This window comes from Saccopteryx leptura, chromosome 1 (genome assembly GCF_036850995.1).
Source record: "Saccopteryx leptura isolate mSacLep1 chromosome 1, mSacLep1_pri_phased_curated, whole genome shotgun sequence".
Taxonomy (NCBI): Eukaryota; Metazoa; Chordata; class Mammalia; order Chiroptera; family Emballonuridae; genus Saccopteryx; species Saccopteryx leptura.
Window position 1 is genome coordinate 387,053,814 of NC_089503.1, and position 24,199 is coordinate 387,078,012.

General features: G+C 51.7%; 2 protein-coding genes across 2 annotated transcripts in view; both read right to left on the reverse strand.

Moving 5' to 3' along the window:
- The window catches only part of LOC136387722 (saoe class I histocompatibility antigen, A alpha chain-like), a 51,403-nt gene extending 36,913 nt beyond the window's left edge, over positions 1-14,490 (reverse strand). Inside the window, exons 1-8 of the mRNA XM_066359691.1 lie at positions 14,364-14,490; positions 13,885-14,169; positions 13,409-13,684; positions 12,526-12,801; positions 12,293-12,406; positions 11,827-11,859; positions 11,642-11,689; positions 11,129-11,488 (exon numbers count right to left, since the gene is read on the reverse strand). Of these exons, the coding sequence (XP_066215788.1) occupies positions 11,484-11,488; positions 11,642-11,689; positions 11,827-11,859; positions 12,293-12,406; positions 12,526-12,801; positions 13,409-13,684; positions 13,885-14,169; positions 14,364-14,427 (1,101 nt within the window). The 5' untranslated portion in view covers positions 14,428-14,490 and the 3' untranslated portion in view covers positions 11,129-11,483. Of the gene's footprint in view, positions 11,489-11,641; positions 11,690-11,826; positions 11,860-12,292; positions 12,407-12,525; positions 12,802-13,408; positions 13,685-13,884; positions 14,170-14,363 lie in introns of the transcript that reaches the window.
- The window catches only part of LOC136387724 (saoe class I histocompatibility antigen, A alpha chain-like), a 106,536-nt gene that overhangs the window by 65,838 nt on the left and 16,499 nt on the right, over positions 1-24,199 (reverse strand). The window lies entirely within an intron of this gene.

Genomic DNA, 24,199 nt, shown 5'->3' on the forward strand with positions numbered 1-24,199 from the left:
GACCAGAACCCTGACGTGGAACTTTTAAATAAGGTAGTCAAAGTTGGCCCCACTGAGTTGCCCATTGAGTAGACTTGAGAAACTGACCATGCAGAAATCTGATGGAAGGACATTCCTGGATCACCCTCTACACGTACCTAGGACACTACATGGGGCAGGTGATAAAACCGCAGTGGGCACAGAGGTGGGCACACACGGGCAGACTTCTGCAGGATCACTGGTGCCCATGGTCTCTCCTTCCTGCCCTGGGTGTTAGAAGTCCTGGAGCTGGGGGTGGGGGCACTGCTGTGTGGAGGAAGACCAGGAGAGGAGGGAGGAAGTAAAGATGGGGAGTGGATGTGGGAAGTCCACATTGTCTCTGCTGTATCTTTTCTGAGTCCAGGGTTCCCCAGATTGTGGTCACTGCAGTGAACGGTGTGGGCAGTCACACTGTGGGAGGCTGAGCATTAGTCTGGGAACTGCCAACAGCAGGCTGTCCTGGTTGTGGGCAGGAAAGTTGCTGACTGTGGACTCAGGACTGAGGGGGACGGAACCTGGGGGCAGAGACACATCAGTGATGGACAGATCTTGTTCTCTAGATGCCATTCTACAATAAAGGGAACCAGGGATCCTTAGAAAATGGCTGATTTTAGGGCTAAGACAGAAAAAATACAAGATGAGCCTGGAACATCTTGAAATGCCAGGGAGAAGTGTTGTGCACTGTAAATGGCAAGAAGCCATTGTAGATTCGAGGCTTAGCAAAAGGCTAAGTTCTCCCCCCTCCATCTCCATATTTGGCTTTGATGCTGAGTATTTGTACCCACTCTACTTGCTTCCTTGGGTTGCTAGAAGCAATATACATGCCCTTCCTCTGACTCTTTGTTTGATTCAGATGTTGGTATATTTCAGTAATGTATCCTGTTTTTGCCTTGGGAGAGTTCCTGTCTTAGCCTTAGATGTGCAACTTTGTATCAGGGTCCTTGATTTGCATATGGCTATATAATAAAGGGAACTGGGGCTATGGGGCACTCGGATACTGCCAGTCATGTTGAAGAGTCCTTTGTGTCCCATCATTTTTGTTTTGATAAGTGTGTTTCCTTAATTCTGCACCATTATTAGGAGCCATGCTGGTCCGCGGTACAGAAGTGTACCCCACATGTGCAGCATGTCAAGGGACGTCGGGGTCAACCTGAAAGAGCTGCTGTGACTACAGCAGGGACAGTGTGAACACACCTGACACGGGTGAGGGAGTGTAGCCCACATACAAAGCAGGGACCCATGAGTGCATGCTCCTGTGAGTGACTGAGACTTCAGTGAGGGAGCAGGGGGAAGTCTCTTAGATTTCCAAGTTCCACATGAAGAGAATCCCCTTCCAGCAGGTGGAGCTTAATTCCTCCCCTTGAATGTGGGCTGGACTTGGTGACCTGCTTCCAAAATATAGACCATGGAAAGTGAAAAATGACTAACTGTAACTCACAACAACTGACCATTGAAGAACACAAGTTTGAGCTGTGCTGGTCCACTTATACACGGAGTTATTTTAATAAATACACACAGTGTTGTAAGTGTATTTTCTCTTCCTTACGATTTTGTTATCATTTCCTTTACTCTTAGCTATTTTATTGTATGATTATAGTATGTAATACTATTTAACATATAAACTACATTGTTGGTAAGGCATCTGGTCTACTAGTAGTTAAGTTTTCAGCAAGTCTAAAGTTATACACAGATTTTCTACTGAGCTGAGTGCATGGTGACCCTACCACCCATGTTGTTCAAAGATCAACTGTATTTACAGGGAGGAACTTGGTAGAAATCACCATAATCCTGTGGAAAAGTGATGGTAATATCACGCATCCCCTGACAAGACGCAATGAGGAGACACTTGTCTTTATGGAATTCCTCCCCAAACCCACATCCCAACCTAATCATGAGAAAATATCAAACACACCTACAGTGAGAGACATTTTGCTAATTATCTGCTCAGGATCCTTCAAGTATTTCAAGGTCATGAAAACGGGGAAAATAATTGATCAGAGGAGACTAAGGAGACACAACAGTTTAGTGCATTAAGGTTCTCAGATTTGATCCCGGAACAGAAACAGAACGTTACTGGAAAAAGTGGTGACATTCAAACAAAGTCTGTAGCTCAGCTGACAGTGTGTTCAATATTAAATCGCTGAGTTTCTTAGTCTCAGCATGACTCTGTTACATGTTAACATTAAGGGAAGCTGAGTGACGGGCACATGGGAGCTCTGTTTTCTACCTTTACAACTGCTGTGTAAATCAAACGTTACTCAAAAATAATTTGCAGGTCTGACCTGTGGTGGCGCAGTGGGATAAAGTGTCGACCTGGTACACTGAGGTCGCCAGTTCGAAACCTTGGGCTTGCCTGGTCAAGGCACATATGGGAGTTGATGCTTCCTGCTCCTCCCCCTTCTCTCTCTCTGTCTCTCTCTCTCACTCCTCTCTCTCTAAAAAATCAATAAATAAAATATTTAAAAAAATAATTTGCAAAAGTGAAATGAAATAGACAACCAAAATAGAACCATATTTATATATGAAATTGAATCACTCCCTGACCAGGCGGTGGCACAGAGGATAGAACTTTGGACTGGGGCACGGACGACCCAGGTTCAAAACCCCAATGTCGCTGGTTGATCATATATCATAGACATGATGTCACGGTCTCTGGCTTGAACCCAAAGGTCACTGGATTGAAGCCCAAGGGTGCTGGGTTGAGCAAGGGGTCACTCACTCTGCTGTAGCCCTCTGGTCAGGGCACATATGAGAAATAATCACTGAACAAGTAACGTGCTACAATGAAAAATTGATGCTTCTCGTCTCTCTCCTTTCCTCTCTGTCCCTATCTATCCCTCTCTCTGACTCTCTCTGTCTCTTCCAAAAAAAAAAAAAAATAGAAAGAAAGAAATTGAATCACTAATGAGTAACATTTCAAAACAGAAAGTCCAAGCCCCAGTGGGGTCGCTGGTGAATTCCACCAAACGGTCGGGGGAGAAATTATACGAATTCTCCACAGTCTCCTTCAGAAGATGGGAGAGGAGTACCTCCCACTTCATTCTGTGAGGGCAGCATTGTCCTAATACCAACACCAGAGACACATTACAGGAAAACTACAGACTGACATCTGTCATCAACACAGGCATAAACATCCTCAACAAAATATCAGCAAATCAAGCCCTCAGTATATACGGAGAACTGTCCATCACAACCACGTGGGATCCATCCCAGGTGTGCAAGGCTAGTTCAACGTTTGAACAATTAATGCAGCCATTTTCAATCATTTCCATCTCATAGCACACATAAATGAATTCCTAAAATTTCAGAGTACAACGAAAAGTACATTTTTTGCCAATTTGACCAAAAATACATATAATTTTGATTCAGTGACACTGGATGGGTTTCTATTGTTGTGTTGACTGTTGTCATTTTTTAACTTGACATTTTAGGGGAAAAGAGGACAGTGCCCCTGACAAAATAGTCAGTAATTGCATCTTTTAAATTTCTTGTGTCACATCCATTGAAAAAACTGCTCTATACTTTATGCCAAACGAACAGTTAGACAAAAATGTCCCCTCTCCTGGCCTTCACAATAGTTTGCCTCAGAACACAACACCTGCCGTCAGTGTGGACGGTAGGAGCAGGGCCGCCTGTGAGAAGGAGAGCTGTGTGTGTGGCTGTGAGCCTTTCTAACCAGAGGCACGCCTGTCCCACCTGTGTCCCTAGGACGGGGGGGGCTGGGCGGCCAGATGGATGCAGACCTAGAGGACAAGTCTGTCTCTTCCACATGTTGATGCATTAAAAAGGCTTAGCTTTTTAGTTTTGATCCAGGACTCTTTATTATTGTATGAAAAGAAAAGAATTTACATTTATTATATGACATTTCTAATTCTTAAAATTCTGACCTGAATGTGATTTCTAAATGATAATGAAAACAGCTTGCTCCTAATAAGTTACAGGTTGAACAAGTGCTGTGTGGATACGGGTTGGACAGCCCAGACTCACGGTCTGCTCGTCCTGGAATGACTGAGAACAACCGTCCCTGAGCTCCCTGGGTGAAGGCAGAAAACATGCCCACGGGGCAGCCCAGCCACACACAGCAGGTTCCGGGAGGCCCTGTCCAAGGTGCCCCCTCCCCAGTAGCTGGAAGACCCCCTGTTTCCTTCTTGTCTATGAATAAACCATAGTGAACTTCTTCATTGAGTCCCAGCATTTACCAAAATCCTCAGAAACAAAAGGTGACATGGAGATGACTGGGTGCACATTTTTAGGAGAAGCAGACGAGGACACTGAGTTTTCTTGTCCTTGGAGTTAAAGGGAAGGGAGCTGGGGTGGAGGACCCAGGAGAGAGCTGTGGGCGGGAACAGAGAGAAGGACAACCGAACAAGTACCTGGTGGATCCTGGCACCAGGATCCTCTGGGGAAGCTGGGTCTGTCTCAGAACCACCCTGTGGGGCTGAAGAAACACAGAGAAACCCTTGTTCCAACACACACACGGTTTTCAGGTCAGACCAGGAGCCTGTGGAGGAACAAGAAACACTTAGTCTAGTTGTGGACCCGTGTTCCTCCAAGTCCACGGAAAGAAAAATCGTGGTGAGAGACTGCGTCCCCCTGATGAGAACGGGGTCCCCAGGCCTCCCTCACAGGGCACAGCGTCTGCTGTCCCCTCCCCCACCCCCAGGGGCAGAGGGTGAGAGCCAGCTCAGGCCTGAGGCTCTTCCCAGCAGGTGCCCCGGAGTCACAGCACAAGCAAGGGGCTTCATCCCTCTGCCAACCCCCACTCAGGAAGAACAAGGCTGGAGTAGTCCCTGTTTTTCAAAATCCTCAGGGAACGGAAAAGAAAGGAGGAAAGAGGATGTATTCAGCCACTAAAAGCACCTCAGACAGTAACATAACTTCTCCACCCTGGGATCCTGTCACTGGGACTTCAGTCGGGAGCGGTGTGAAGACTAGTCCAGCACTGAGTGACCCTGCACGAGCCCGAGTCCCCGGAGACCTCGTGTGACTGGCTGGGATAAGGGTCCCCCTGGGGACACTTCCCTCCCTAAGGCCGTCTTGTCTCCCCTCTGTCTGATTTCAGTGGCCTCTGGCTGTCTGGGGCATTGCTGTCCCGTGTCTGTCCCTTATGTGAGACAGGGGAGTGGTCAGGAGATGGACACACCTCGCCCCCCTCCCAGGCGTCCTGACTGTCCTTGCTCCGCAGACGCAGGAAGGTCTCGCTGCAGAAAGCGGAGCCCCAGCTCAGAGCCTGAGACGCGGCCGGCACCTTGCTCCACGCAGAACAGACCCAGGGTCAGGCTCCTGTCCGCCTGCTGCAGACGCTCAGGGACAGTGACTCTGCACCTGATGTAAAACTCCAGCACGGGGACAGTGAGAGGCACAGGCCTCGGACAGGACTGCGTTTAGAAAGGGCCCCGCGTTCTGGACTTAGGCTGTGACCTCACACAGCGTCCTGGCTCCGGCCCGTCCTGGCAGGTGGACATTTATTCCAGGGTTTCGGCCTGGTCGGGACGGCCCTCTCCGTGCTGAACGCCTGGCTGCGGGGCAGGAGTGGGACAATAGACGCCCGTGTGCATGGTTTGTGTTCCAGTTTCGCGTCTTAAACACCGGGGTTGCCTGGCAACCCCACCCCGGAGTAGTCACTCCCCCCCTCACCCCCCCCCCCTCCACACGTGTGTTCCTACGTCTTCGCCCCATGGATCTCCCACAGCACGGGACAACACCGTATCCCTGAGACTCTGGAGGGCTGGAGCTAAAGCCTTCTCTCCGCAGGAAGCTCTCCCACGTGGGTCTAGATGCCGGGAAAGGAAACAGGTTGCTGGTGAAACCCCTGCAAGAGGCTGCCTCCTGGCGCCCGCACTATGCCCCGCACGCTAGAGAATGTCATCAATGCACAGATTACTGCCTGCTGGTCCTGGGGGCACAGGGAATGTTGTCCTTGAGAAGTCAATGACACTCAGCCACCTGTGGACCCCGCCCGGGCCTGAGCCACATGGACGGAGGCTCCACAACATTGAGCAGAGCAGTGAGACCCCAAAATGAGTCTCACTCACGGTGTCCCCACAAGTGGGGCTGAGGTGAGAGCGTCCACCTTTCTTCATTGTGGGGGCAGCTGGGGGGTCACTCGGCCACCAGCGAGGGGAAGGTGCCCGGTGTTCCTAGAGCCACCTCTGGTCCCCGCTGAGCCCACCTGCACAAACCAAATGACACGTTCAGTGTGAGCAGGACACCGCTCACATTAAGGGCAATCACTGCCATCCGCAGGGACTCTTGTTAATAAGACAGTCGAGTTGGTCAGTACCTGGAGCAGTGGACAGACCCCAGGGAACCCTGAGCGGCCCCCCAAGCGCTGCTGGCCTCGTGACCGTCACACCCTGGGAGGATCTGCTGCTGAGCACCCGGCCCTGTCCCGGTCACCTCACCGCAACCACGGGCAGCGAGGCCGGGACCATGAACCACTCACTGCAGCCACCCACAGCCCTGCACGTACCGCACCAGGCACCACCGGGGCAGAGGGGAGCACCTGCCGGAGGGGAGGGGACAGGAAGGTCATCACAAGGAAGGTTCTAGGGAAAGTGAAATGGTTCAGTGTAAAGAACGGATATGGTCTCATCAGCAGGAATGCCACCAAGGAAGATTCGTTTGCACACCAGACTGCCCTGAAGGACAGTGACCCTGGGGAGCACCCGATGGGGTAGAAGGGACCCCCAGGATCGTCCCCGCGGAGTAGGAGATGGACAGCTGGGGGTCTCGATGCTGAGGAAGGAACAAAGGGTGTGGAGGCCGCACATGTCACAGACCCCCACCCCCTCCCCCTGGCGTCCAGCACAAGGCAGGAAACGTGCCGCAGACCAGACCCAGTACAGACGCTGTTCACGTGGCCGGGGTCCTCTGCTCCGTCACCTGCAGAATGACCAGAATGGTGGGCAGGGGAAAAGCATGAGACACCAGAGAATGGGCTGAAGGCCAGGCCCAACAGCACCGACCCTCCCGCAGGCGAGGGTTCCCACCTACCCCATGTGGGCACCCGGTGGGCGTGGACCCCAGTACTCTGTCCCCGTGCAGGGAGAGGGGATGCGGGGCGCTGACAACCATGGGGCAGGAGAGCAGGGGGACCAGTGAGCAGAGTGGGTATCGGGGCTACGGCCACGTTTCCGCAGGGCCCCCCTCACCACAGAGCCTGGAGAGGCCGGGGACGCCGAAGACAAGGAAAATCAAGGAGAGGAGACCCAAGGTCAGCGGCCACCTCCAGGTCGGTGCCGGGGCGACTTCAATGACCAAAACAGACGCCCAGAAAACCCTAAACCACAAGGCAGCAGGGAGACAGAAGCAGCCCGTCCACCAGCTGAGAGCTCCCTGCTCTGGGGCCGAGCAGGGCGGGCTGAGTGAGTGCGGGCTGACCTCTGCCTCATCGGGTCAGTCAGCAGCAAGAAGACATGGACACGGAGTCCCAGCAACAAGAAAGGAGCAGAGGATTGGAGCTGAAGACCTGAGGGCTGGCTTTTTGCCTGTTGGCCAGATAACTGGAAACATCTGCATGGTCTATGCCAGCGGTCGGGAACCTATGGCTCGCAAGCCAGATGTGGCTCTTTTGATGGCTGCATCTGGCTCGCAGACAAATCTTTAATTAAAAAATAACGTTAAAAATATAAAACATTCTCATGTATTACAATCCATTCATTTCCTACCGCTCATGTTCATGGTTGCAGGTAGCTGGAGCCAATCACAGCTGTCCTCTGGGACAACACCAAATTTTTATTGTATAATGTGTAACTTACACAGGTCATTGTGAGGTCAGGAAATAAACTTCCCTCCTTTTAATCAAGTAGTCAGCTAGCTAATTGCAGAAACTCTTTTGACAAAGAAGATGGCTAAAAGAAAAAAAGATGAGGAGTATCGTACTTTTCAGCAGGAATGGACAGAGGAATTCACCTTTGTGGAGAGAGCAGGTTCTGCAGTGTGTCTAATATGCAATGATAAAATTGCATCGATGAAACACTCAAATATAAAGTGGCACTTCAACACACGCCATAATACATTTGCATCAAAATATCCAGCGGGGAACAGCAGAAAGAAAGCATGTCAAGAGCTACTGTGCAGAGTGCAAGCTAGTCAGCAGCAACTTCGTTTTTGGACCCAACAAGGTGACTGGAATTCGGCTGGCTTTGCTGGTGCTTTAGCAATTGTGAGAAATGGAAAGCCATTCACAGATGGGGAGTATGCCAAAACATTCATGCTTGATGTTGCCAATGAAGTTTTTGATGACTTTTCGGATAAAGACAAGATAATCAAACGAATAAAAGACATGCCTCTGTCAGCAAGAACTGTTCACAATTATACCATCATGATGGCAAATCAAATTGAGGCAACACAAGTGAAGGACATAAATGCAGCACCATTCTTTTCTCTCGCTTTGGATGAGTCAACAGACGTAAGCCATTTATCCCAGTTCAGCGTGATTGCAAGGTATGCTGTCGGTGATACACTACGTGAGGAAAGTCTTGCTGTTTCGCCTATGAAAGAGACAACAAGAAGGGAGGATTTATTCAAGTCTTTCACTGAGTTCGCTAAAGAAAAAATCTACCGATGGATAAACTTATTTCCATGTGTACTGATGGTGCTCCGTGCATGGTGGGGAAAAACAGAGGATTCATAAACCTTCTTTGTGAACATGAAAAGAGACCTATCCTAAGTTTTCACTGCATCCTACATCAGGAGGCGCTTTGTGCTCAGATGTGTGGCGAGCAGCTTGGTGAGGTGATGTCGCTGGTCATTCGGGTGGTCAACTTTATTGTTGCCCGAGCTTAAAATGATCGCCAGTTTAAAACACTGCTGGATGAAGTTGGGAATAATTATCCTGGTCTGCTTCTGTACAGCAGTGTGTGTTGGTTGTCAAGAGGGAAGGTGCTCAGCCGTTTCGCGGCTTGTCTGAGCGAAATCCGGACTTTTCTTGAAATGAAAAATGTCAAGTATCCTGAGTTAGCTAACTGAGTGGCTCCTGAAGTTCTACTATCTCGTGGACATGACTGAACATCTGAACCAGCTCAATGTGAAAATGCAAGGCGTTGGAAATACAGTCTTATCCCTTCAACAAGCAGTGTTTGCATTTGAAAACAAGCTGGAACTCTTCATCGATGACATTGAAACAGGTCATTTACTACACTTTGAAAAACTGGGAGTGTTTAAAGATGCATGCACAGCAAGTGACCCTGCTCAACATCTTCATCTCCAGCAGCTAGTGGGCTTCACATCTAACCTCCTGCAGTCATTCAAAGTGTGCTTTGGAGAATTCTGTGAGCACACTCATCTTTTTAAGTTCATCACCCATCCACACGAGTGTGCAGTGGACAGCGCCGACCTGAGTTACATCCTGGTGTCTCTGTTAGAGATTTTGAGCTACTAGCTGCTGACCTGAAGGCCTCAGACATGTGGGTGAATAAGTTCAAGTCACTGAATGAAGATTTGGAAAGACTTGCACAACAGAAAGCAGAGTTGGCGAGCAAACACAAGTGGGGAGAAATGAAAAAACTTCAACCTGTGGACCAGCTGATTGTCAAAACTTGAAACGCCCTTCCCGTCACATACCACACACTGTAGCGTGTGAGTATTGCTGTACTGACAATGTTTGGTTCTATGTATGCACGTGAGCAGTCTTTCTCACATCTAAAGAACGTTAAGACCAACCTATGATCACGTTTAACAGATGGAAGTCTCAATGCCTGCATGAAGCTTAACCTCACCACGTATCATCCAGACTACAAAGCCATCAGCAAAACCATGCAGCACCAGAAGTCACATTAATGGTAAGAAGTACTTTATTCATCATTGGTTAGCAACAGGATAACATTATTTAAAAGAATTCAGAGACTTATTGTACTTTAAAAGTGTTGGTCTTACATAAAATGCACGCATTTACTTGTATTTAGTGTTAAACGTATTGTATGGCTCTCACGGAATTACATTTTAAAATATGTGGTATTCATGGCTCTCTCAGCCAAAAAGTTTCTGGACCCCTGCTTTAGAGCAATAGTTTATCTCTGTGTGGGATAAAACGCATGATTGCTTTGGGAATCTGGGTTACTACCCCTTCCTCGCCTGGTAGACTCTCTAGGGCAGTAATAGTTCTTCACTTTGAGTGTTGGCCTCAATCAAACCTAAGCAGTGGGTGTGCCGGCATCTGTTAACTGCTGTGATACTGTTTCTATCAATGAGTCTGTGGTCAAACACCTGTGGCATAATGGAAACTATTTGGTCTTTGCCCTGGTTCCTGGCACAGAGCTCATAAAACCCTCAGAATCTCCTGGGATGCTCATGAGATGGCTTGTGACTGAGGGTCCTGGGTAGTTTCAGGACAGGGCTGGTCACCGGAGAGACAGGCTTGCTCAGAGGGTCGGGACTTTCAGCCTCACTGCCCGAACCGCTGGGAGTTCAATCCGCAATGGCCAGTGATTTAATCGATCAGGTCCATATAGGGAAACTTCCCCCCAAAAACCCCGTTGACACTGGTGTTCACAGAGCTTCTGAAGTGTGACCACATCCATGTGATGGAGGGAAGGGGTGTGGGGAAATGGCCAGAGATTAGGATGCTGCCCTGAGACAGGTCTTTGGTGTGGACTTTCGAAAACCAAGTCCTGTGGGGGCAGAACACTGCCCGGCAGCACTGATAGGGTTGTTTCATGGAAGCAGCTGATCCCTATGGCCTTTTCCTGCACACCTGAAAGGTATTAGTTAATCCTCCTTCTCTGCACCCGAATCCATGCTCTGCTAACTTAACCTGGGTTTCGTTAATTAGCTTGATGAGCAAAGAGACCAATAAATACAATGAGGCTCGTTAATTAGCTTGATAAGCAAAGAGACCAATAAATACAATGAGGCTGCAGAGATCTGGGCTCTCAGTCCTAGAGGCTGGGAGTCCCCTGTGCCCATCTTTTCTCTATGCTGTGTCTTCTGTGTTTTCTTAAGTCCTGCAGCGACTGTTCTCTGTGCACACCCATGGCCGAGCTGGTCTCAGCCCTGAGCACCGACTGGGCACGACCCCAACCATGCTTGGTCCTCACAGCCTCTCCTGTCCCTGCAACAGACTCAGCACAGCAGACACACCGGTTCTGGAAAAGACTCGGTGCTTCCATTTATTTCCTCTCAAACTTCCACAACAACCCCTCATGGCAAGAACTGAAAACACAAATTCACACCCAGAGACTTATTTCAATAAGGAGTAAGAAGCTGCAGCTCAGTGCTCCACGAAGTACAGACAGGGATGGGGAGGGCCCAGCCCCCCTCTGCTGCACAGGGAAGTGTGGGGAGGGGACGTGGGGACAGGGGTGGGCCAGCCTCCCACCTCCTCACACTATGCTGATAGGAATGCAGACACGTTCAGATGCCCTTTGCAGAGAGAGAAGTGAGATATTCCTGAAGTCACAAACACGGTTGGTGGGTGTGTGTGAAGCATCTTCTGTCACTCAGTCCCTGACAAGGCAGCTGTCTCACGCTGTAGAAGAAAATAATCACGAACAAATTCAGGTCACTGGCTGTAACTGGTGACATTCTCAATAGCCTACCTCATACTCTAAATGTCCCAGAAGAGCCCTATCACCCAGTCCTGTCCCCTCTGCCCCAACCCCTCCCCACAACAGGGTCTCACCTTTAGAAGCCGTGAGAGACACATCAGAGCCCTGGGAACTGTCACTGCCTGAGACAGAACACAACAGGACACGGTCAGTGCCCCCAGGACTGGAGACTAAAGGAGGAACTATGGGGAGTGAGGTCCCCCCATGGCTCCCGTCTGCACTGTCACAGGGTCTCAGGGGTCACCCCCTCTGTACTGACTGGCAGCCTGAGCGTAGCTCCCTCCCCTCCCACCTGTAGGAAGAAAACATCCCGTGAGAGACCAGGGAGGAGGCAGGGCCCTGAGGTCCTAAAGGAACCCCTAGTCCTGGGCCCCAGAGAAGTTTCCAGAACTGTGACTGCAGACCCAGAACAGGATCAGGAAACCAGAGGAAAGTACATGTGTGGAGACAGGACCAACTATTCTTCTGAAGGTCTGTCCTCAGCAGGACCCTCTCCTCTGACCAGTGACTGTGGGGGACCAGGTCCCATCACCTGGCTCATCAAGGTGATAAATCTGTCCCTCATGTTCACACGTGCCTCACTAAAGAGTCAGTGTTAGCAAACAGCCCCAGACTGGGCAAGCACACGCGTGGGGACAGTACTTCCCATTAACGAAGTAGACACAGTTCTTCCTGGGCTTGAAACCCCCTGTGGGACAAGAAACTCAGACCCCACCCTTCCCTACCTGAGCGCCTCCTCCTCCACATCACAGCCCCCACCACAGCTCCGGTGACCACAGCTCCAAGGAGGACCAGGACAGCAATGGTGACCACAGTGGGGATGGTGGCCTGAGGAGGCTCTGGGAAGGGAAGGGAAGGTGAGGGCCTTGACCCACAGGCCGCAGCCCTGACCCTGCTGAAATCCTCCAGAGGCCCCTGCTCCCTGAGAAGAGGCTCTGTGCCCACGTCCCCTCCTCACCCCATCTCAGGGTCAGGGGCTCGGGCAGCCCCTCGTGCTGCACATGGCACGTGTAGCTCTGCTCCTCTCCAGGGGGCACCACCACGGCCGCCCACTTCTGGAAGCTCCCGTCCCCTGCAGGCCTGGTCTCCACAAGCTCCATGTCCTGGGTCAGGTCCTGCCCGTCACGCTGCCAGGTCAGGGTGATCTCCGCAGGGTAGAAGCCCAGGGCCCAGCACCTCAGGGTGACCTCATGGTCAGAGATGGGGTGGTGGGTCACGTGTGCTTTTGGGGGGTCTGAGGAGAAGGGTGAGGAAAATTCAGGAACTTTTCATCCCTCATGGGTCACTCCAGCAGCACTCATGTGACCATCCTGAGAGTGGACAGGACAGCTGGGGTGGGGGAGGGACCACAAATCCCAGACAGCAGCCTGGACAGAGGCACCCAGGATGATCTTTTAGTATCTGGAAAGTTCTAGAGTCAGAGTGACACAGCCCAGGGTAGGAAGCAGGTCTCTGAGGGAGAAAAAGGAATTCTGCTCCCCACCTGGGTGGAGGCCAAATGATTCAGAAAAGCCTGGTCAGACCTCAGGTAGGGACTCAGACACACTGGGTGGGGGACAGAGAACAAGGCCTGAGAAAGTCCCCATGGGTCCCAGGGCCACTGCCAGGGTCAAGAGGAACCTCTGATGGGTTAGTTCAGGGTTGGTCTCCCCTCCATCCCAGAGAGACTGCACCTAATTGTCCCTGAGAGAATGGGGAGTCGCTCTCTGGTCCTGAATCTTAAAACCCAGGGGACTCAATGTTCCGACCCAAAGGAGGGTGTTCTGACCCCGGTCCATTTCCTGTCTCCGTGTAGGAACCGCAGCCCGAGGGGAGAGGAGGGAGCCCCGCGGCCCTGGTACCTGCGCGCTGCAGCGTCTCCTTCCCGTTTTCCAGGTAAAGGCGGAGCCACTCCAGGCACTCCCCCTCCAGGTAGATCCTCCAGTGCTCCGCCTCACCGCCCTCCTCCCACTTGCGCCGGGTGTTCTCAGCCCCCGCGTAGGCCGCGGTCCAGGAGCGCAGGTCCTCGTTCAGGGCGAGGTAGTCGGTCCCGTCGTAGGCGAACTGACTGTACCCGCGGAGGAGGCGCCCGTCCCGGTCCATTTCGCAGCCGTACAGGTTCTGGATGGTGTGAGACCCTGACCCCGCCCCGCGGTCCCGCCCCGACCGCGGGGATTAAACAGAAACCGAATAGAAATCGGGTCAGAGTCCCGTGGGCTCCTCCCCGGTGAGGTTGGGAGTCCCGCTATCTCGGGTGGAGCTCGGACCCGGACACTCGGGAGACCCCGGCCCGTCCGTGGGGATGGGGTCGTGACCGGGACCCGCCCGCGTGGCTCACCGTCCTCGCTCTGGTTGTAGTAGCCGCGCAGGGTGTTCAGGCTCACTCGGAAAGTCTGTGCAACGCCCTTGGCGCGCTGCGTCTCCTGGTCCCAATACTGCGGGTGCTCCTGCTCCACCCACGGCTGCTCCATCCACGGCGCCCGCGGCTCCATCCTCGGGCTCACGGCGTCGCTGTCGAACCGCACGAACTCCGTGTCGTCCACGTAGCCGACTTCGATGTACCACGGCTCCCCGCGGCCGGGCCGGGACACGGCGGTGCTGAAATATCTCATAGAGTGGGGACCTGGAGACGAGAAGGGGCTGAGACCCGTGACCCTCCTTCCTGTGCGGTTCCGGGGCCGGTAGACAAAAATAGGTGCAGGACAGAGCAGGGGTAAGGACGGGAGGGTGAACACAACCCCTCCCAGGGGTCCTGCGCTCCCGCTGGGTCCCCTCGTTCCTCCCCGCAGAGGCTGTTTCCTCTCTGCCCGCACTCACCGGCCCAGGTCGGGGCCAGGACCGCAGTCCCCAAGAGCAGCAGGAACAAGCTTGGGAACTTCATTCCTCAGGGTCTGGGGACAATCTGAGTCCAGCAGGTCCGCTGAGACATTATAAACAGGGACGGCAGGAAGGCTGATTGGCTTCTCTAAAAACCGGACACCCAATGGGAGTGACATCTAGGTACTCATCATGAGTGTCCAGAAAGCAGGACCCAACACAGGTTGTGAAAGAAAAATGTGACACCGGAGATATGGGGACGCCCCAACGCTGACTTTCCTGCCCAGATTCCGCCCTCCGGCTGAGACCCTGAGAGCCAGGGCTGGGGACCCAGGACTGTGCCCTGACTCCTCTTCCTGCGCGGAGAGCTCTTTGTCACCCTGTCTCCCTGAGTCCTGGCCCAGAGGCTGTGTGAGGACAACAGGGAGAGACCCCACACCTTCCTTCTTTTCTCTTCCCTGAATAACTCCCCCTGAAATGGACTCCCTGCCTCCCACCCCTTATCTCTCCCCCTGGACTCTTCTAGAAGAAAACTCACTCCAGGGAACCGGATGTCAGAGACTGAGCTCTCCCTGGGAATGGAGGTGGAGGGACAGGGGTTTCTCTTAACCCTGGAGGAGCTGTGTCTGAAAACACGGGATGGAGATTCTCAGAGACCAGTCTCCCTGTTGTCTGTGAAACCCAGTGGGGAGCACAGTCTTGGAAACCCTGAACATCAGGAAGCTGATCTGTAAAGAAGGATTTTGGCCCCTTGGTACAGAAATGTGTCTAACCAGCACTGCGGTCAGACTCACAGAGCTCCTGAATTCTACTTCCCACACAGTGTGTCTGTGACTCGGGATTGTTACATTGTGAAATGATCTTCATTCAGTAACCCTTTGTTTGTCTGTGAGTCCCCCACGTCCTCAATACAGAGAAGCCCAGGGAAGTCGACTGTCACTGTGCATTTCAACAGGGGCATGTACATCCTGGAAGTTACAAGTGCTCAATGCGGTCATCCAAATGATGGAGAGAGAGAAGGAAGGTTGGCTGGAGGCGTCCCAGACCCAGGACAGAGTAAGGAGAGTTCACAGAGGGTGTCAGGGAGCTTGGAGCCTAAGTCAGCCTTCTGAGGAGCAATGGTCCTGCCTCAGTTTCCCTGCTGTTCTCAGTCTTTGACAGGAACGAGCCTGTGAGAAGTGAGGTCCCAGAGCACATGGGGCAGCAGATTTGAGAGCACAGCAGCGGGGTCATGGGTCAATTATGGTCCCTCAGGCTGAGGTCTGGGTGTGCATTCTTACCTTGCCACATGACCTAGTAAAAGAAAAAATGACAAGAGAGGAAAAGGGAAGAACTGCTGGACCAGCACCTTTACGTAGACGAGAAGGGATGAGGCCTCAAGCACCAGCAGAGGGATGGCTCTGGCTGGGAGTGTGGACAGCTCACCTGTGGTGACATCTCCAAGTAGATGGTGTTGGAAATCTGTAATAATCGTCTTCTAATGTGTTCAGTTTCCTCAGTGAAGCAGGAAACATTGTCACTGGCAGTAATGAGATGGGGAAGGAGGGTGGGTGTCTGAGCAGAGGATGGGGGAGACTGAGGGAGCCGTGCAGGGACAGGATGATTGTGGGCAGCAGTGTGGACCCCCTTGTGGTCCGGGTCATGATGTTAATGTGACAGCATCCACGCGTCTGTGTTGTCTCCAGCCTCCTGTAGCTGCACGGGGCAGGTGCAGGGAGGGCAGAGGTAGAATTTTCTGGCTGTGTAGTTTTTCCAAGCAAGGGTGACAAGGCAAAGGAGATCAAGTGAGGGATTGAAATGCTGACTCATGGAATTGAAGATGAGTGAGGAGGGAGGAGAGGACATTGAGGGGTGAGGGACGTGACTAGATGGTAGGATAATAACCTGGGATCCCAGTGGGCACAAAGGATTGTGGGAGGTGATGTCGCACAGGGTGGACTCAGGCCTGGAAACAGGCACATTTGTGATGAATGGTTTGCTGACATTACATTACACATGTGATCAAATAATCACACCAGTGTTTCCAGAGCTGAGGCCGCCCTGCGGGGTGAGTAGGGAGATGGAGGGCAGAGCGTGGGAAGCATGGCGTGGAGACTGTGGGAGGGCTGGGTTATTGGCAATGACAAGTCTAGGGGATGACAAGGGAGGGGGCCCAGGAAGAGCAGAGCAGAAGGTCATGGAGGAGAGGAGCTCAGGGAAGTGAGGAGCCAGGGACTGAGCATCCTCTGCTGTGTGTGTTCTGTCCCTGCTGTAAAGTGACCACAAACCCAGCGGCTTTAAACAACAGCCCTTTATTATCTCATGGTTGTGCAGGTTACACATCTGACATGTCGTTTCTGGGGCTCTGGAAGCATCCACTGCCAAGCTCACTCACTTGGTTGTCTGACCTCAGATTCTTGCAGATGTGGGACTGAGTCACTGTGTCCTTGCTGGGTGTCAACTGGAGTCACCCTGAGCTCCCAGAGGATGTCTTCAGTCCTGGAACGTGGCCCCCACAGCACACACAATCCTTCCCCCACGTGGGACCTCTCTGCCTCCCCTCACCCTCATCTCTCCTGCAGCATCTCTGACTCCAGCCAGAGAAACCTCTCTGCTTTTAGGTTTATGTGTCGTGATTGGGCCCAGCCAGGTGATCCAGGATGTCCTAAGCTCCTTAACCTTCATTGTGTCACCAAGTTCCTTTGCCATGTAAGAAAACGTTTTCACAGTCTCCACTAATTCGGGCTGGACATCTTTGGGGACCACTGTTCATCCTTGCACATCTGATTATGCTGAAATCACCAAGGTCAAGGAGGTGGCACTCTGGGGAGGGTGACAGTGAGCCAGGAGCTAAAAGTAATGGGAAATGGCCTGGGGGTCCCCAGGGATACCTACAATGAGGGGCATGGGGGCTCTGATCTGATGATGGATTAGGGGATGTTAGGGAGGAGAGAGGGGAAAAGTCAAAGCAGTTGAGGAGAAGGACCCCACCCACCCCCAGGCCCAGGGCACAAGGTCTGTGGGAGGGGAGACACCCCCAGGGCAGGACTTCAGAGGGAGCCGTGTCCTCAGGGAGACCCAGGTCCCTGTCAGAGCTGCAGGTGCAGGAACACCCTGGGAGGACTATGAAGATTTGGCTGATCCTGGGCTGAGACCTCCGGGGGACACAGTGGGAAGGTTTCAGGAGCTGGGGAGGGGGTGCGAGGGGAGGGGAGACAGAGTAGGGGTGCATGGAGCCTGTGGAGATGAGCGTGCAGGATGTTTGGGGGTCTAGGGGTGACTGAGACAAACAGGGAAAGGGAGAGAGTGAGGTTCATCCTGGTGGATTCAGGGCAGATGGTGGTGAGTGTGAGAGAGGGAGGTGGGAGGGGCAGGGGTCTGGGGCTCTCACTTGGGCTCTGTCGATGGGGATGAGGAGGTGTGGGGTGGAAAGGCTTATTTTCAGTGTGTGGACCCTTTCATGTCCCCCTGATTACTGGGTGGAGTGTTGGAGGAGAGGAGGGTCTTAGGGGATAGTAAAGAGTTCACTCCTAACCCTGAGGGAGGGGCCTGTGCCCTCACCAGGTCTCAGTGACACCTGCTGTTGGAGATGTGACTTCTGGGGCACCAGGTGTGACCTGATACAAGGGTCCCTTCTGTCCTAGTGGCAAGAGGGAAGGCCCAGGGGGCTGTGCTTTTAGCCTGCAGCCCCCATGTGCATGTCCACACTGTGGACGGTTATGTAGACATTGAGATGTTGTTCCCAAATAAGAGATGATTTCATTTCAAAATCCGAGTTTAAAAAAACTGAGAAATAGGAAGTGAAAGAAATGTTTCTATTTCTCAGTTTTCCCTGGTGTTACCATCAAGGGGACAGAGAGAGGGGTGGCCGGGAGGGGTGGACACTCAGAGACGGCACAAGGCCCTGAGCGCTCCTCTTCTCCACGTGAGAGGCTCTGGGGGGATGACACAGAGGACCTGTGTGACTTTCACACTTTATACTGCTAGGGAATTACAGGTATTTTCTTCAGTGTAATAATAATAGTATTTGAAGGAAAGGGATATCTTTTAAGGGATGAATACTGAAATATTTAGGAGTAAATGTCCTGATGTTGGCAGGTGATTTTCAAATATTTTGGCAAAAATTATAAAAACGTATTACATAGAGAAAACATAGTGAAATGTTAAAGTGATTCAATCTAGTTGTTTCAAAATATTTACGTAATCAAGTAAAGTTCTTTCTAACTTTATATATGTTTGAAATTTATCAGTGACTTGAAAAAAATTTAAATAATGATGCATAATAAAAGGGGAAACATTCACAATATGCTGTTGGATGAAAAATGGACTTGAAGTATGTGTGTGAGAAAAGCCAGTGTGTGTGTGTCTGTGTGAGCATGTCTGTGTGTGAGTGCGTTTGTGTGTGTGTGTGAGTGTCTCTGTGTGTGAGTGTGTCCATGTCTCTGAGTGTCAGTATGTGTGTGTCAGTGTGTGTATCTCTGTGTGTGAGTGTGTCAGTATGTATGTCAGTGTGTGTATCTCTGTGTGTGTGTCCATGTCTCTGAGTGTCAGTATATATGTGTCAGTGTGTGTATCTCTGTGTGTGTGTCAGTATGTGTCAGTGTGTGTATCTCTGTGTGTGAGTGTGTCCATGTCTCTGAGTGTCAGTATGTGTGTGTCAGTGTGCATATCTCTGTGTGTGACTGTCTCAGTGTGGTGCACACTCGGTGTGTTGGTGTGCAGCTGTGAGTGTGGCAGTCTGAGTGCACTCACTCATTCACTCACTCAACACAACAACAACGGGGCATTTCAGGGCAGTGGAAATGCAGCTGTGGACATCACATCCCTGTCCCTGTCCTCACAGAGCTGATGGTCTCAGGAAGGGACAGACAAGTAAACAAATAGATACAGTGAAAAGAGTGCTAGTGACCTGGCTGTGAACAAAATCACAGCAGCGCCGGGAGAGGGAGGATGAGGTGTCCCGGGCAGAGCAGGGAGGCCCCTCAGGAGGACCTGGGGAGACGGTCAGGGAGGTTGGTGCTGCTTGGTGACAGGTCCTCAGCCCAGGGACAGCACAGGCTCCGAGGTGTAAGCAACCTAAAATCCTGTGCGGAAGGATCACCGGGAACCCGGGTCCGGGATGCTAACACGGCCACCGCTGTGTCACCTGGGCCTGGACTGGAAAGGGTCTTGCAAATGTAACACATTTTGCAAAGGTCACTGCAGAGTTTCAGGAGTTGAAACGGGACGTGTCCCTCCCTGCGCAGCCCCGGGCTCCCAGGTGTCCACCAGGGATGAGCACGTGACCGTTTTCCGTGTGTCCTTCCTGAGAGAATCTCACACAAGTGCTGTTACTGTTGCACATGGAGAAGGAGCGCTGTAAACACAGAGCAGAAGAAACGCTTCTTTCCAGTTTCCCGGGAGTCGTGTCGTCATCACGGGGCTGGAGAGCGGGGTCGCAGTGGGCAGGGGGCACCTCGGAGACGGCGCAGGGCCCCGGAGCGCTGCTCCCCCTTAGTCCCTGCCCGTCCCTGACCCTGACACCTGCGGAGCCCAGGACGCCCGGAAGCCTCTTCACCCCCAGGGAGGCCCAGCCTCAGGTCAGCTGCCCCTGACCCACTTCGGCCAGACCCTCCCAGCGCGCAGTCAGCGTCAGGGAGCTGCATGGGGCGCCCCCGTGTGGTCACAGCGCTGAGGAGAGAAGACCCGCTCCCCTTTCTGCTGCTCAGCAGGGGCTCCCGGTGTCTCCCTCAGCTCCCAGCACAGAACAGGGCCTTGAACACGGAGGGGACCCATTTTCTGTCGGCCAACAGATATATGAAAAGGTGTTCATCTTCACTAGCTCTGAGAGAAATGCAAATCAAAACTACAATGAGATACCACCTCACACCTGTTAGATTGGCTGTTGTCAACAAGACAGGTAACAAGTGTGGGCGAGGCTGTGGAGAAGAAGGAACCCTCACTCCCTGCTGGTGGGAATGTAGACTGGTACAGACAGTATGGAAGAAAGGATGGTGGTTCCTCAGGAAATGAAGAGTTGACCATATGACCCAGCAATTCCTCTACTGGGTATCTACCCAGAAAAACACAAAACAAGGGTACACGAAGACACACACTGCCATGTTCATCACAGCATTATTCACAGTGGCCAAGACATGGAAACAACCAAAGTGTCCCTTGAGAGAGGACTGGATAAAGGAGATGTGGTCCATATATACACTGGAACACCACTCAGCCATGAGAAATGATGACACATTGCCATTTAGGACAACATGGATGGACCCTGAGCATATTACACTGAGTGAAATAAGTAAGTCAGAAAAAGCTCAGAACTGGGTGATTTCACACACAGATGGGATATAAGACGGAGCCTCATGGAGATAGAGAAAAGTGAAGTGGTTTCCAGGGGAAGAAGGAGGTGGGGAAGTGGGTGGAGGGAGGAGACTAAAGAGGAACAAATACTCAGTAATGGAAAATGATCTGACTCTGGGTGATGGGTACACAACATAATCAACAGTTCAGACACCATAGAGAAATTTTACCTGAAACCTGTGTACTCTTATTGATGAATGTGACCCAGTTAAATTTGATTTTCTAAGTAAAAACTTTAAAAAAGAGTCTTTGTGTTTCACCTTTGTCACTTTATATGTGACATGTCTTGGTGTCAGCTTCCTTGGGCTCATCCTGTTTGGGAATCTCTGTCATTCTTGGACGTCTGTGTCTGTTTCCTTCCCCAAGTTAGGGACGTTTTCAGTCATTATTTCCTAATACAGGTTTTCAATGCCTTGATTTCTCTCTTTTTCCGGTTCCCCTGTGATGCGGATGTTGTTACACTTGATGTTGTCCCAGAGGTCCCTTAAACTCTCCTCATCCATTGGAGACATATAGATATATATATTGGTGTTCTGAGTGTGTGTTTTTTGGTACCTTGTCTCCCAAATGGCTGATTCAATTATCAACTTCATCAGTTCTGCTGTTGATTCCATCTACCGTGTTTTTCACTTTGACTGGATTCTCTGAGTGGTTCCTGTGTCCCTTCTCTCCTTCTCCTCTCTGGTTGAAGTCCTCACTGAGCTCCGTGAGCCCCTCACACCAGTGCTGTGGACTCTCCTCTAGTGGACGCTGGTCTCCATTCTGTTCAGTTCTGTTTCTGCACTTTGGTTTTGCGCCTTCATTTGGCTCCTGTTTCTTTGTCTCCTCATCTCAGCTGCCTGTCTGTCTTTGCTTTTATGTATTAGATGAATCTGCTCTGATTCCCAGTCTTGGCAGGGTGGCCTGATGTAGGAGGTGTCCTGTGGGCCCAGTGGTGCAATCGCCTGGTCCCCTGAATTGGGGGGTCCACGAATGACCCTTTTAGGGGTTCCGTGTGCCCTGTTCTTGAGCCTTGATTGGTGTTGGCACATCTGTGGGTGGGGTTGACCCTCAGGCTGACTGGCTGTGAGTACTGGCCACAGCCTCAGCATAAGAGCTGCTCTTTGAGGGCTGACCTTATAAAGTGAGACTCAGCACAGCAGCCTGGTGTCTGCTGAAATGCCCTTTGCTTGTTCTGCTTGAGGAGCTAATAGGGTGGTGCTGTGTTGTGTCTGAAGCCGGCCACTGAGTGTGTTGGTTCAGGGGCCTCTTAGGAGGGGCTGCAGTGCAGGCCAAGGCCCAACATACCTGGTAGGAGCTACAGTGATCCGTGGTTGGTAGCTCCCTGTGCTGGGCCTGGTGTGGGAGAGGCTGCTCTGGGAACCATGGGTAGATGCTCCAGGTACTAAGTTTGGGATAGGTACAGTTGCCGCCTGTCAACTACCTGAAAGAGCCTCAGGTGGCACAGCAGTTGGATGAGGTGGGGTCTCAGGCTGTGTCGAGTGGCGTTCACCAGGGTGATGCAGAGTCATGTTTGGCTGGGGGGTGGATGACTCAACACAGGAATGTGGCAGCTGTCCCTCAGCCCTCAGTCTAGAGCCACACAACTCAGTCCCTCCCTGCATGTCTCTGGCACCCCCTGAGCCACCGTCCCTCCTCTGGAGCCTAGGGTGAGTGCCCAAGGGAGTCTGTGCTGGCCCTTTAAGAGGAACACCTGGGGCTCCAGCTGCCTCTGTCTCACCCAATCAGATGGAATCCCTGATTTTCACAGCCAGGTGTTGAGGGGGCTCCTTTTCCTAGTGCTGATGCTCCGGGCTGGGGAGCCTAATGTGGGACTGGGACCCCTCACTCTTCTGGGGGAACCTCTGTGGCTGAGCTCTCTCTCCTGATTCTCAACCGCCACATGTGGGTGCGGGGCCAGCCCATTTCCTGTCTCCACCCTCCATCCTGTCTCAACATGGCTCCTTCTTTATGCCCTCAGTTATAGGACTCCTGCTCAGGCGGACTTCACATGGTTCTCCAGGTTGATTGTTCTGTAATTCAGCTCTGATTTTGATGTGGTAATGGGAGAAGGCCAGCACACTGTCTACTTACTCTGCCATCTTGACCAGAACCCCGACATGGCACTTTTAAATAAGGTGGTCAGAGTGGGTCCCACTGAGGTGACAATTGAGCAGACTTGAGAAACTGACCATGCAGAAATTTGATGGAAGGACATTCCTGGATCACCCTCTGCATGTACCCAGGACTTTGCACTGGGCAGGTGATAAAACCGCAGTGGGCACAGAGGTGGGCACACACGGGCAGACTTCTGCAGGGATCACTGGGGCCATGGTCTCTCCTTCCTGCCCTGAGTGTTAGAAGTCCTGGAGCTGGGGGTGGGGGCACTGCTGTGTGGAGGAAGACCAGGAGAGGAGGGAGGAAGTAAAGATGGGGAAGTGGATGTGGGAAGTCCACACTGTCTCTGCTGTCACTCTCCTGAGTCCAGGGTTCCCCTGATTGTGGTGACTGAAGTGGACGGTGTGGGCAGTCACACTGGGAGGCTGAGCATTAGTCTCACCACCTGCCAACAGCAGGCTGACCTGGCTGCGGGAAGGGAAGTTCCTGACTGTGGACTCAGGACTGAGGGGGACGGAACCTGGGGCAGAGACACATCAGTGATGGACAGAGCTTGTTCTCTAGATGCCATTCCACAATAAAAGGAATCGGGGATTTTAGAGAAATGTTTGCTTTAAAGGCTAAGAAAAAATACAAGATAAGCCTGGAACATCTTGCAATGCCCGGGAGGGGTGTACCCCACATGTGCAGCATGTCAAGGGACGTCAGGGCCAACCTGAAAGAGCTGCTGTGAGCACAGCGGGGACAGTGTGAGCACACGTGACACGGGTGAGGGAGTGTAGCCCACATACAAAGCAGGGACCATGAGTGCATGCTCCTGTGAGTGACTGAGACTTCAGTGAGGGAGCAGGGGGAAGTCTTCCTTAGATTTCCAAGTTCCACATGAAGAGAATCCCCTTCCAGCAGGTGGAGCTTAATTCCTCCCCTTGAATGTGGGCTGGACTTGGTGACCTGCTTCCAAAATATAGATGATGGAAAGTGAGAAGTGACTAACTGTAACTCACAACAAACGGCTGTTGAACAACACAGGTTTGAGCTGTGCCGGTCCACTTACACACGGCATTATTTTAATAAATATATACAGTGTTGTAAATGTATTTTCTCTTCCTTATGATTTTATTACCAACATTTCCTTTACTCTAGCTATTTTATTGTAAGATTATAGTACATAATGCTATATAACATATAAACTATGTTATATGTAAGGCGTCTGGTCTACTAGTAGTTAAGTTTTCGGCAAGTCAGAAGTTATACACAGATTTTCTACCGAGCAGAGTGAATGGTGACCCTACCACCCATGTTGTTCAAATATCAACTGTATTTACATAAAGAAAGTCCATAGAAATCACCGTAATTATGTGGAAAAGTGATGTTAATATCAGCATTTTCTCACATGATGTGATAAGGAG